At 46.3% G+C, this 14,445-nt stretch overlaps 1 protein-coding gene across 1 annotated transcript in view; it reads right to left on the reverse strand.

Annotated features, from left to right (window-relative positions):
* ICAM5 (intercellular adhesion molecule 5) overlaps positions 1–9,861 on the reverse strand; it is a 31,405-nt gene extending 21,544 nt beyond the window's left edge. The window contains exons 1-4 of the mRNA XM_066612699.1: positions 9,806–9,861; positions 7,370–7,543; positions 1,935–2,287; positions 193–510 (exon numbers count right to left, since the gene is read on the reverse strand). Of these exons, the coding sequence (XP_066468796.1) occupies positions 193–510; positions 1,935–2,287; positions 7,370–7,543; positions 9,806–9,861 (901 nt within the window). The remainder of the gene's footprint in view (positions 1–192; positions 511–1,934; positions 2,288–7,369; positions 7,544–9,805) is intronic.
* Positions 9,862–14,445: the final 4,584 nt, after the last annotated feature.

Raw genomic sequence — 14,445 nt, forward strand, 5'->3', positions numbered from 1 at the left:
ACCTGACATATTATTTGGCACCTGGCACTAGTTCCTTTCTTGCACCTGGCATCTGCACCACTTCTTCCGACAGCTATCCTATGAAGTGCATGCCATTGGACCTTTTATTTTTTATAAATTCTGTGCTATCCTTGGTGCAAAAATTAAACAGGGTGGAGAAGGCTTGAGACTCCGGAGCATGAATCAACTCACCAAAGACTTTGAGGAGCTGGCCGACTGATGATTTTTCAAATAACTGCCCTTCAGGCCTCAGGTCCAAAGCTGTGTGGCAGGTAACTTTCTTCCTGTGGTCAGTTTGTTGAGCATTTATGGTGTGGTTCACCACAACATCACTGGCTTCAGGAGCAGTGTGATTCTGAAATGTCTTCATGTGCAATATCTCCTTCCCTTTGCTCAACATCACAGTGAGGTTCTGGATGGGGGCAACATTGGGAATCCGGCAGGTCAATGTATATACTGTGCCCGCTTCCAGCAATGGCACCAGATCCAAAGCCACTTGCTTAGGAATCCCTGGAATGAGATATGGAAGCATATTGAAATGGGATTCCACATAAAGGTCGCCCTGCTGTGCAAATCTCACAGGGAGGGATGGGTTACATCACCTTTTCAGCCTTTTGTTCAGGTTCTCTTTGCTATATCTCACACAGATCAAAGAGTTTGAAACAACAGTGGCCAGAAATCACATCCAATAGACAATATGAAGCTCAGTCCGTTCTTGATGTGGTTTTGTAGGTAGTCTATTGAGCTGGAGAACTGGCAGTAGCATGGTGCAAGAGAGGCAGGCCAGAGCTTAGGCCTGGCTATATGCTATTGCCATGCCTACCATTCTCTAGCTCCTATGCCAGTGTGCTACAGATTTCTGCTCCCTATGCCATAGAGTAGCCATTCAAATCTTCCCAAGGCTTTCCTGGTTAGGATAGCCAGGGCTCAGGGCTTGACTGGAAGGTTCAGGATCTTAAAGCCTCTTCAAAACTTTCAAAACTGAGTACAGGAACACATGCCGGGTCCCCAGGATTGCACCATACAAGCCCAGCCAATGATGTGCTCCCCAAGCTCTTCTCCACATATTCCACATTTGTCTAGATGGGGGGAATTTTTGTATAGTGAAACATTCCAGCCTGAAGTTGTACAGGTTTACTATCTCAGCGGCAATTAAGGCAGAGTGTGGATGGCATCTTGATAGGACAAGAAAGGCTTGGCGGGAGTGATTAAGTTATTGGAAAAGTGTGTGTGAGTATTTTGAATGGGGTAGGGAAGAGGAATTTATAGGCAGGGGGTGGAGGAGAACAGGAAGGAACTTGTGCAAATGGGGTGGAGGTTGTGGCCTGGTGCTGAAGTTGTAAGCCTGTGTCTGGACTGTGCCAAATGTAGGTTGGGACTCACATGATTGAATGCTTTCCCCGTACAAAATTATTTCACCTTTAGACTAGCCACCTCCCAGACAAACCAGCTTTTTTTTTTTTGCAGCAGAATGGTTTTTTAGATATAGAAGTCAAGTGCTCCTACCAATAGGTAGGTGCAGCAAAAGGGAATTTTCTTGGGCCTTATTGGATCATCTCCTGATTGCAACATAATTCCTAACATACGTGAAATTTTTTAATGTACAGGCATCAGCACAACAATGTAAGCAACCCAGACAGTCACTTGAAGTGACAATTTGGCGGTGTGTGTATAACAATGAAACAGCAAGCAGCCTGAAAGGCAGATCTTTGCAATGATGCTGGGGCACAACTCTTGGACAATGGCTTCCCCTGTGATACTGCATTCTGCAGTGCCAGTCACTTAAAGTAGTCAAATCAGCAAGCTCTGTTCATGTAGTTCTGTTTGAAGCTGGGTTGGACCTGGCCACTACCTAGGAGGTGACATGTGGGGAGGCTGCTATTCTTGAAGAGATGCAGTGAAAAATAACAAATCTTTGCCTTGTAGCCACTTACGATACACCATGATATTTGCCCGGACAGATTTATGCGCTCCGTCACAGCTGAAGAAGCATTCAGGGGCAGGCGCCCACTCCGTGATGTTAACAAGCTGGAAGGCTGCCCAGCTGGTCCCATTGTCTCTCCTCTCCTTGATCAGCGACGTCTCCAAGTCTCCCCTGGCATCCGCCTCCTGGCAGCTGGTGCTGCAATTCAGCCAAAGGGACCCTCCATGCTCCACCACAGGGTTTTGCGGCCAAACGGTCACATCAAATACGTGTCGTTCAGCTCCTGAAATAGCATTGATAATAAGGATTTTCTCTAGGTGTTGGCAAAAGGGTTTACACAGACTGAGGTTCCTGGGGGCAGATCTAGAGAAAAGTACCAACACTCATGAAGCAAAATCTTAGTCCAACCCTTTTTATATTTCATAGATTTCAGGACATATTAGAAAACTAGTATGACCAGGCTATTTGAAGCAATTGAAAAGGACAGGGATCCAATTCTCACTGTGACAGGGAACATGTCTGAGTTGTTTAACTTCAGGTTGGAAGTGGAAATGAGTTGAATGCTCCTCTCTAACCCCCCCCCCCCGCTCAATATCTGTGCTGACAGGCTAGTTTTCTACAGGCAGGGAGTTTTTTGAGTGGAGGCACATTGGTAGCCCAATTCTAATGAAATTCCCCTATGCCAATGCAGCGGTGCCTCTGTGGCTTCTGTTTACATCCTGCAGGGGAATACTGCAGGCTAGAGGTCTTTGTGAGGTAAGGGGACAGTCATCCCTTCGCCCTGGGGAAAACCCCAGCCATGGGAATGGGTCTACTCAGACCTGTACCTGCTATATCGCTGGCACAAGTCTGAGTGGATCCATATGGGCAGATCTCACCCAGAAAGGGGATAGGATACCATGCTCACTTACTTAAAAGCCAATCTTATTGGTCATATGGGCTAGAATCTTGTTCTTTTTTAAATGAAAGATAAAATTCCCAGGATACTGAATTCCATTAATAATAATAATAATAATAATAATAATAATAATAATAATAATAATAATAATAATAATAATAATGATGATGATGATGATGATGATGATGTGTTTTGCTATTCCAAAACACCTTGAAGAGTACCTGAATGGCATAGGGGCCAGAGAAATTACCATCGATCAACTGAATAAAGCAGCATTACTGGGAACTGCTTACATTTTGCGATGGTATTTATAGGATAAAAACCAGGCATCTCAGGTCCTTGGGAAGGACTCAGTGTCTGGACCAGTCAATAACACCAGTCAATAAACCAGTCAATAACACCTGACTGACTGTGCGAAAATCTCATCATCATCGTCGTCGTCGTCATGTCATATTCCTGATTGCAATAAAAAGATCGAAAACTGGTGTCGAGTACAGGACAATTTACAAACAGGGCTTAATTTCAGTCATGGTTTACTAGACTTGTTTTCAATATCTGGGTCCATCACTGGAAATTTGCCAGAGAGGCTTTGAGCACATACAGAGTACCTTACCCTCCCTGTTTCAGGAATAACAAACAACTTCTACACATCAGGCACTAGGAAACATTTTGGCAGACTGTGTTAAGCATTGGTTACAGACATAGGAAACTGCACTGCTGCTTATACATGCACAGTTTAACCACTTGTCTCTGCTCTCTTTCCAGAACTGGGGGACAAACTTAAGAATGTTGTTTTCTTGTTGCATGCAATCATACGACATAACTCTTTCCCTTTGTGCTCTGGTTTTGCTTTTTATCTTACTCTACACCAGCGGTGTCCAAACTTTTTGTCAGGCGAGCCACATCTCGCCACATACTCTGATGCAGTATTGGGGGCCAGGAAAAAAAGAATTAATTTACATTTAAAATTTGAATAAGTTTACATAAATGAATCTATTAGAGATGGAACTTATGTGAATGAATGAAGATATTTCAACAGCTCAAGGTCTATAAAAGACCTTGTGCAAGCAAGGTTGGTCTTTCCTTTGCTGCTGCTGTGGCTTCACAGCAAGCAGTGGAGGGAGCCCTCAGCTGGCAGCTCGTGCAAGAGGTCAAACAGTCAGCCCTTGCTCTGAGAGTAGTCGCATCTGGTCAGCATGGGCTCCAGCAAGTCTTCCAAAGGCTCATTAGAGAATTGGGGGTCCCCAAGGGCTGCAAATGGTCCCCTGGCCAGGGTTTGGACATCCCTGCTCTAGACTCCTTTTCAACAGTTGACATCCCAAAGGCTATATCAGGCCTGCTAAACCTGAGCATGAGGCACTTGAGCATGTGCTTGTTTCACCTCCCATGCCATGACCACACCTTGCTCCTGACCCCTCACTCCCTTTGCTGTTTCTGTAGCCCACCGCTCAGTTCAGTTAACACTCTGCTTGACTTTGAACGCAGAGCCAAAGAGAAGCTTGTAGTAAGTCCTTACTGCTCTGCCTTTGATATTAGGCAAAATCTTTCCGACAGCTATTGAGAAGCCTTCACTTTTTGATATCCATTATTTGGTGGATAAGGGAGAGATATTAGTGGGTTAAGCCAGGGGTCCCCAAACCCCGACCCGGGGGCCACTTGCAGCCCTCAGGGACTCCCAATCCGGCCCTCAGGGAGCCCCCAGTCTCCAATGAGCCTCTGGCCCTCTGGAGACTTCCTGGAGCCTGTGCTGGCCCAACGCAGTGTTCAACCTCTCGTGTGAGCTATGGGACAAGGGCTTCCTCCACTGCTTGCTGTGATGCAGCAGTGGCAGCGAACAAAAGGCCAACCTTGCTTTGTGGAAGGCCTTTTATAGTCCTTGAGCTATTGCAAGACCATCATTTATTCATATAAGTTCCATCTCAAATACATTCATTTATGTAAATTTATTCAAATTTGAAATGCAAATTAATTTTTTTCCCCTGGCCCCCCCCCCCGACACAATGATGTGGCCCTCCTGCCAAAAACTTTGGACACCCCTGGGTTGAGCAGATGAGCAGATGCAAAGGAGGATGGAAGGTTTCTGTGCTTTTCTTAGCTGGGCAGGAGAGAGTTTTGACAGGATAGTGTTTCCCCACCAGCAATGGCAGCCCTGTGACAAGACAAGCCATGGTTTCCGAGTCCAATTCAACTATGGAAGGGTCAAGAGCCTTGCCTTCTGCTGTACAGCCAGATCATCCTAGCTGGAGAATATCAAGACATATAGGAAGAGTGGGAAGGGTTGAATGAAGGTGGGATTCTTTCGTTGTAGAGGTGCAGATGCCCATGAGTGGAGGAAAAGGAGTTGGAAGTTGGAAGGCATTTTGACTGACTGTGGATTGAGAAGGGCAGTATTGAGAAGGGTAAATGGATTGAAAAGGGCAGCATGTGTACATTTTGTCACATAAAAGACAATAGTGGAAGAGGAGAAAGGTAAGGGCGTCAACTGGAATAGACTTACACATACTGAACTGCACAATCCTATGGGCTTTAATGATGGCGGAATGTGCATTCCCCCAGTATTAATTGCCTTACAGCAGTTGTGAAACACAGTCTGACAATGTGTGAGTGACAACGCACTTCCAGAAAGCCAGCAGAATGCTGCCACTGCACTGTGCATGGCTGTGACAGCCCCATCAGGACAGTCAAGACAGGTAAGTTGGCAGGAGAGGTGAGATGGGCTGGGGAGGCAGAACAGGGTAGGGGAGGATGGAACAAGGTAGCAGTGGGAGGTTTTTACCTCATTTTACCACTGGGGTTTTTATTGGGGTTGTGGTGCAGGGGAAATTAGGTTATAACCTTCTGCCCTTTTCCTCATAACATAATTTAAATAATCCTTTTGAAGCTGCTGCTAGCTGCAGAGGGAGACACAGCCATAATTTGTGCTTGTATATTTTCTACTCCGTGGCTAATAGCTGCTTGGTGAATGATTCCAATGGGGCCACAGCATAGGGGGAAAGTATTGTCGCTCTCTCTCCTGCTGGCACCACAGCCCCAGTTTGAATCAAACTCCTCTTCAGTTGCTTTGAAAGAAAGAAAGAAAGAAAGAAAGAAAGAAAGAAAGAAAGAAAGAAAGAAAGAAAGAAAGAAAGAAAGAAAGAAAGAAAGAAAGAAAGAAAGAAAGAAAGAAAGAAAGAAAGAAAGAAAGAAAGAAAGAAAGAACGAACAATCATGGAACCCTCACGTCATATCAAGCTTGGCCCTACACAAGGACTGTACCAAAAGAATCTGCTGGGACATACTGTGTGAAACATTGCTTTAGTGGGTGTGCAAAAGAACAGATTCTTTGCAGGTTCTGGTTCCCTCCCCCCCCCATGTCAAGCTACCCTCTTCTATGCTGAAAAGTCCAATGGCTTCACCGCTGACCTCCTTTCCACCCAATGATCATCCTGCCTGTGTGAATGCAGCAAGAGGGAGGCACTTGAAAGCTGCCTGAATCTGCTAGATGGGGACATTTGTATCAGTTCCAGTGCCACTTTCACCCAATTCCAGACTTTGGGTCTCAGACCTCAAAGCTGTGCCTTTTGCTCTTGCCCACGAATTGAATCAGAACTCCTCAGTTTTCCACTCTGCACGTAGGACCATGTTAAGTAAGGATGAGATCTTGTCCTTGTCCATGTGCAGAGTACATTTCTGCCAAGCAACTACAGCCACAACCAGGCCCCTCACATAAGAACATCAGAACAGCCCCACTGGATCAGGCCATAGGCCCATCTAGTCCAGCTTCCTGTATCTCACAGCGGCCCACCAAATGCCCCAGGGAGCACACCAGATAACAAGAGACCTCATCCTGGTGCCCTCCCTTGCGTCTGGCATTCTGACATAACCCATTTCTAAAATCAGGAGGTTGCGCATACACATCATGGCTTGTACCCCATAAGAAGAAGGATTTCTAGGTAGGCTTTAACTGCAGGATGTTCATTTTAGCACAGCCTTGGAGCTTCCTGCTCAGACCGAGGGAGACAAATTTCGCGTGTCCTACTTTTCCAGACATCCAGACCTTACACCCCTCATCTCAGACAAAGGTGGGAAGAGAAAAACCAGGAGGAATCATCCAAATCACCCTGCAGCCCTGGGCGCTAACCATTAGTTCGCACTGCTGGAATGGAGCCTAAAAGCCCATTGCTGTTCCGCTCGCCCTGCTAGCCCAACATGCCTTTGAAAGCAGGTGTTTCTTCCCTTCCCTTCCCTTCGTCGAAGCAGACAGCAGGGAGAGCCCGATTTCCCTGCAAGAGGACAGGCTGCCTGCCCTCCGGCACGTGCTGAGTTCCTTCCAGGTCTGGGCGGCGGAGATGCCCGCACAGTCCAGAGGAATCGCGCACGCAGGGGCAGAGCTGGAGAAAGCCCCCCTTGTTCTGCCTGGCAGCTTCGTCCAGCTGCATCCATTCCCCGGTCCCACTGGTGACAGGGAGAGGCTCCCCCCCCCGCCCCGCTTTTGTCACCAGATTCCCAAGCAATCCACTGCCGAGGTGGGGGGGAAGCAGGATCAGTGGGGTGGGGGGGCCACTTACCCGCAAGCAGGAGCGGCAGGAGCAGAGAGCACCAGGGCAAGGGATGCCGCGGCTGCCGGTGCTTCATGGCCGAGCAAGCAAAGCTTGAGCCGGGAGAGGGAGAGGGCGATCAGCTCCGGAGCGGAGGGAGGGGAAATGGGGCTCCCGATTGGCTTCGCGTTGGTAACTTGGTATCTAAGGAAGAGCAAAACGCAGAGGCGGTCCTGAAGGCTCAGCTCGGCGCTTCAGGGGGGCTGTTGCCTTTTGCTTCCCTTCCCACCCGCCCCCCAGAACTCCCAGGGAACAGGCCGGTCTCTTCCTGCACCCTGTGGTCCTGCAGAAGCCTCGCCCTGGCCAGGCTGGCTTTGGATGGCTGCCAGTCCCAACAGGGCATCTGGAGTCACGATCCCCACCAGGGGGGGGGGGGGAAGGTAAGGTGTAGCAATGCACTGATTGCTTGAATAGACACGCCCCCTACTTGGCAATCCTCTCAATCAGTGGCTCTCACACATTGAGCATCAGGACCCACTTCTTAGAATGAGGACCCACCAGAAGTGGTGTCGTGACCGGAAGTGACATCATCCAAGCAGGAAAATTGTTAGCAATCCTACCTACACTTACCCAGGAGTAAGTCCCATTGACTAATATTGTTAATTGAATATATAGAGTAGCTTGTTCTAAGTACAGCTCTGCAACATTTCCCCAGAAAGAGTCACATCCCATGGTAGCATCAAGTCTAATATATTAAAAATAAAATATTGAAATGAACAGGGACCCACCTGAAATTGGCTTGCAACCCACCCAGTGTGTCCCAACCCGTAGTTTGAGAAACACTGCTCTAAATGTGAGCTGAATGGCACCGTCTGAATGTGTGGCTTTTGATCATCCTGGGGAAATCAGAAAACTTGTTTGCGCAGACTTGGTGGTATTTAGGAGGGTTGGGGCAGTGTTTGGTGAGAGGTAGAATGGCCTAGAGTCCTGGACCCTTCCTGGGTCAAAGAAAGAAAATCTCCAATGCATGCCCTCCATGCACTTCCCTCTGCCCAGCAGTGGTTAACATAGGGTCATCAATGTCCATGGCCCCTGACAGAGGAATGTAAGCAGAAAAGACAGGTCTCTGCCTCACGGTGCTTACAATCTAAATTTTGACAGTGTGGGACACAACAAAGGGAAAAGGAGATTATGTTGATGAACAGTATTTATATAGTGCTTTTCAACAAAGAGTTCACAGAGCGGTTTACAGGCAATGTCAAACAACTAAATTGCTCCCTGCCCCAACAGGGCTCAAGATGCCAAAGAACCCCTGCAAACAGCCACTAGAAAAGACACTGCTGGGGTGAAAAGGGACAGTTACTCTCCCCCTGCTAAATATAAGAGGAGCATCACTTGAAAAAGTTCCTCTTTGCTCAGTTAGCAGGGATGAATGGAATGAGATGGACGGTGGAATGAAATCTAAGCAGGATTAATCTAAGCACATACATCCATACGTTTGGTGGAAGGTGAGAGCTAAAGATCTTCTCAGAAGAGAAGGGTTTGGCAAAGGATTTAAAGGAAAAGAAAAATCATGCAGGCCTTCAGGGAGGGTGTTCCAAGTACAAGTGGCAGCCAGAAAGAATGTACAGAGGTGTTTGAAGGAAGTGAGATGAGTAGTGGAGCGGAGGAGTGAAAGTGTCAAGCAGGGACATGTGAAACTGCACATTTAATTGTGCAAAAGGGCTCTTTCACTAGACCTTGGGGTGCTCCAATCTGTGCCGGGCTGTCAAATTGGTTTTTGTGCACACAGGTTAAAGAATTCCCCCCCCCTTCCTGAAGAATTTCATGCTTGTGTCATTCACCTGCTTTTTGGGGACCTGGAAGCCAAGTTTGAACTCTGATTTGAGGGGGGGAGGAGGCAATTTTAATTTGGTGAACTGTCTGACAAGAAACGGTTGTGTGGTAGTGGTGGGGAACTAATGGTGCTCTAGGACGGGCACTGCCACTAGTGTGCCTATTTGCTTCCTATCTACTCTCCCTGTATATTTGAAAAAGGTGAATGACAGTGCTTTTGCACAATTCTTTTTCATTGCAATTAGACATGCACAGGAGAATTTCCCAATGGATTGAGTTCCCAAGCCCCTCAAGCAGATCTACACAGGTCTTTAGACCATTTCTGCCCAGCCCACAGGTGTACACATTTGATCCCTGTTGTGTATATGCAACATTGGGCAGAAACGGCTTAAACCCCTGCTGGGGAAAAAAAGAGATCCCTTCTCCCAAGCCCTTGGAAAACAGAAACTCTATACACCCTTTAGCTGAAGGAAATGACAGAGCCACCATGGGTGAAGTAGTACATGCAGCTCCATATCTTGAAAATATGATCAAAATTAGCATATTTTCTCTTTTGTCACTTGCAGCTAATGAGTTCCTAAGTCACCACCCATGGAATCCGCCCCTCCAGTCCCCAAACTGGCCCCTTACCTGGCTCTGGCGTGGCCTGCGTGGGCCACTGGCATTTGTGGGGAGCTAGTGGCCATTTCCACTGGTGCCTCCCTTGTGCTTGGCAGCAGCATGCTGTTTACCATATCACTGCACCATCTTCAGCTCTGAAACTTGCATTCTGCTATTCTGCTATTCTTAGGATAGGATTGAGCCATATATCTTATACTTTAAACCAGAAGGATTTTTCCTGTAATTTTTATATCTGTTGTCCACTTTTAGGTCATCAACGTTTTAATAGTATTCTTGGATATTCATATTTTAGTTCCTCCAGTTGTTGATAAAGTAAATATACAGAACAAACTGGTACGTGGGAATAAAAGAATAAAATATTTTTCTGAAGTTGATACTTGATTTAAAAGAATTAGGAGAAAGTTACAAATAAATATCTCATTTAGCCATTGAAAGCAGATTTTGTTTGCCCTGTGTGAGAGCCCAGAAAGGGACTGTCACTGCAAGTTACTAGCCTAGGAGCTCTCCAAGGTCCTGCAGCTGGCCTTGCCAAATTACTTACCTGCTTCAGTCTAACTTATATTAAGAATATTTCTATACCACTATTCAACAAAAAGTAGTTCACAAAGTGAACTGTTTATTTACAAAACAAAACAAATCCATTCCTGTCCCCAGAGGGTTCACAGTCTAAAAGTCAAGCAGAAGGAGACACCAGAAATAGGCACTGGAAATGACACTGTGCTGGTGTGAAGAGGAACAGTTGCTCTCCCCTTGCTATAGAGAACACACCACTTTAAAAGGTGCCTACTGTGTTGATAACTATTGCCATCCTGGGACTCACAGAGCCAGGCTACTCCCACAAGAAATTTGTCCTGCCCTGTGCTTTGCTATCAGGGTTTTAGACAGAGGGAAAAAGAGAAGGGGAAACAGAGACAGAAAGAGGGGAGTAGAGTGAGTAGGAGAGGGACACTAGAGGAAAGAAAGAGGAAAGTGGACAGAGCAGCCTCACAGTCTTGCTCTGAGTGTGCCAAAAATCCATGCTGTTTGTGTTACTTGTGGCACACATATTGTGGCTGCCCTTGCTCCAGCATGAACTGGACTGCAGCAGGGGCAGCCAGCTTCTATATTCTTTAGACCAGTGAATTAACCTTTGAAGGGACTGAGGGTCACAGATCCTAAGGTTTAGGAACAATTTCTGTGTTTATTTATTATATTTTATCAGCTATTTTATCATGGCTGGCATACTATAACTAGGTTTTCCTCTCATTTTAAAATCATTTTTAAGCTGAGAACAAAAAATCCTAGAAACCAATAAATGTCAAAAAGACATTACCAATGTATTACCAAGAACATGAGCAGAAGCTGGGGCTTAATGCAAAGAGACTAGGAATATGTGCAATATTTTGTTGCAGGCATCACTTGTCTTAAATCATAATAAATATACATAACACGAAATAGTGACAAATTTATCATTGAAATTCATTATAATTGAAATCAGCAGCCATTTACTCTAGGCTTGATTAATAATTATTCAATAAATTCTAAGATAAAGTGCTCAGAGTCCAATCCTATCCAATTTTCCACTGCCTGTGCAGCTGTCCCAGTGGCATGTACGCTGCATCCTGCGGTGAGGAGGCAATCACAAAGGCCTCCTCAAGGTATGGGAACATTTGTTCCCTTACCTCAGGGCTGCATTGCAGCTGCACCGGTGCTGGAAAGTTGGATAGGACTGGGCCCTCATTCACTTCTAACCAATCGATGCCTTCTGTGGACACTTGCAGCCCAATCCTACCTAACTCCCCACGCAGTGATGTAGCAGCACTGGTGTGGCTTCCACTACATACTGTAGGGGAGTTTTGGCTGCTGGAGGTGTCCTCAGATAAGGGGATATTTTCCACTTGCCCTTAAGCAGGTTATCAGCAACTATGGGTCAACTTGGACCTGCGCCAATGATACTGTTGGCACATGTCCAAGGATCCATGCTGGCAGATGAGGCGCAGGAAGGGAGTTGGGATTCAGTATGCACTGCTGCCACTGATCCCATCCACCTCCCGGGGCCCGATTTGCCCCTGCCCCTGGTTCCATCTGCATAACCTGAATGCTCTTCTTGCATAGAGGACAGAACTTCATGTCACCTGAAACATGTCATGTGTTTCACAAATGTGTGTTTCTTGGTTAATGGTAATGTGGAGGCAGAAGAAGAATGTTCAGTGGAGAATTGGTGTTCAGGTCAGAGAGAACTTAACTCTTCTCCTGCCAAGTCTCCCCCTGCAACCAGTCCCCAACAAATAGCTGGGGGGGGGGGAATGAAGACAATTGCTAAGGGAGGGGCTTTAAAGGAAAACTGGTAGGCATATGTGGGCTAAGAATTTCATCCTCACTTGCTAATTTTTCTCTGCAAATGTCTCCTGCCTCTGCTTGAATGTGACAAGGCAACATCTGGCTTCCCTTGCATCTATTTTGCAACTAGAGTGCGATAAAATGTAGGGAATCAGCTTTTATACTTATTGACTAAAGCAGGGGTCTCCTTGCAGAGCATTTTGGTCAGAGGGCCACATCAAATATCTGGCGTGGTGTTGAGGGCTGGAAAAAAAACTTAAATATAAAATTTAAATTAATAAATTAGAGATGGAACTTAGATGAATGAATAAATGAATGAATGGGCTCAACCTCTCTGGCCCTGAACACCCTCCAGACACAATCAGAGCACAGTTCTGGCCATGTTCAGTTGAGTGGGCCAGAGGCTTTCAGGGGACATGAGGTTGGTCGCGGGCCGGAAAGAGTCTTGCTGTGGGTTTGGAGACCCCTGGACTAAAGCAATGCCTGTCATTTTGAGATAGGCCTATATATTATAGAAAAGCTTTGGAAAGGTTGAAATAAAAACATCTCTATGTGCTTCATGCACTATATTTTGATACAGTACTTATCCGTGTGTGTTCCAGTTCTGACTCTTAGTCCTCAATCCTTTTTTCTCTTTTTTAAAAATTAAAACAAGACAAAACGAAATGAAAAAACAAAAACAAACATATCGTTAAATTGGGCTACATGAGAGGGAGGGGTTATCTCTCATTGGGCTGATCCTGGCTGTCTGGTGGGTGAGTAGGTGGCTGCGTAGGAATGAACATGCATCCCTGCAGTTGCATGACTCTGCCTCCTGCCTCTGCTTTCTCTGCATGCTGCCCATTGGTTGTTTCCCCTGGCAACTCTCCCACAAGCCTACCAGGCTCCAAAGCACCTCTTGGAAACTAGTTGCACACCCTGCACTCCCATTCTGTGTGCTGTGGAAGAGGAGGTCCTCAAGCTATTCCCGGCAACATGACTCATGCATTGTGACTCAAAAGCAAGAGCTGTGAAGTGTACCTTCCGTGATGGACAGGTTTAAGCTGTTAGCAGCCTCTCTGGCTCATGCTTCTTCCAGGACTTCTTTCCTATTAGCCCAGGTCAGAATCCAACTGTGGCCTTCTTCCAGTCCACTCCCTTCTTACAAAAAAGGGTGGATATAGTTTTGGTGGGGGAGAGATCTCTTTAAGCACAAGCCTGGTGCTCTCTGTCATGGCAAGGAGACACAGGGATGAACTATCAAGCAGGCTTTGGGCAAAAGTAGCTTGCCTGTCATCTGCCTCTTGTTCACCCCCACACCCCATTGTCCAGGCTGTGACCAGACACTCATTCTCGGTTGGTCTTTGTGGAGCTAAATTTGATTTGTCAGACTTCAACCCATTTCCTCAGTGTTCCTCTGCCTTCCATAATACCCACGCAATGAGATGTTTGGGAGAACTTTCCTCACAGCGTGTTAATTAGGGAATAATATTTTTTCCTGAGAGTTTTAATGGGATCTTCATCACTAACCCTTTACTGCTAAAAACAACTCAGCACCTGACAATACACCTACACAGAAGGAGCTTTGTTGCAAGAAAGAGTACACGTCGTACTTACAGTTCACAGTGCATGATGATCTGAGATGCAGGTTATTCGCTTTATGCACAGATGGTGTACACACACTTTGTGACTGCAGCCAATTTTTGTCTTCTTACCATCTGTCTCCACACAGTGGAAAAACCCACATGGAAGCCTGTCAGATGCAATGATCTCAACATGGGTTTCATGCCAATTCCTTCACTAAAGTGGCTGCCATTCAGGGATTTTGCACTGTGCATACCATAGTATCTTTGTGGCTCTCTGCTGGGTCTCACAGTGGCACATTGAGCCCCTGCCTTCTCCCAAACTTTCCGGCAAATAGAGAGGAGGAACAAGTCTGTGGCAGTGGGTGTCAGGTGACAAGCAGTGCTGGTGGCAGAGATTTCCTGATTAATCTGCTAGAAAAAGGGTCTGGAGCTTTAGGCCCAGGAGACACAGAGCACCTCCACAGCCTTCCTGTCCCTTCAGTAGACCTGCAGGCCACGTCCTTTAGAAGGGTTTTGTGGATGTGGGGGAGGGTCTTTCAAGGGTGAGGGCGGTTATGCCACTCCAGCAGCACCATCAAGTTTTATTATCATCATTATTTTTTTCGCACAGTCATGTTGTTTTTGACTGGATTTTGTTTATATGCACCTATCAAATCCTTCCCAAGGACCTAGGATAGGTAGCTGTTTTTTGTCTTCATGTTGTTGTGTTACAAATATTGCCAGAGTCTATGCACTGTTCTCAGTAAGGCTGCCTTTTGTAGTAAG

Source organism: Tiliqua scincoides, chromosome 2, assembly GCF_035046505.1.
Source record: "Tiliqua scincoides isolate rTilSci1 chromosome 2, rTilSci1.hap2, whole genome shotgun sequence".
Taxonomy (NCBI): domain Eukaryota; kingdom Metazoa; phylum Chordata; class Lepidosauria; order Squamata; family Scincidae; genus Tiliqua; species Tiliqua scincoides.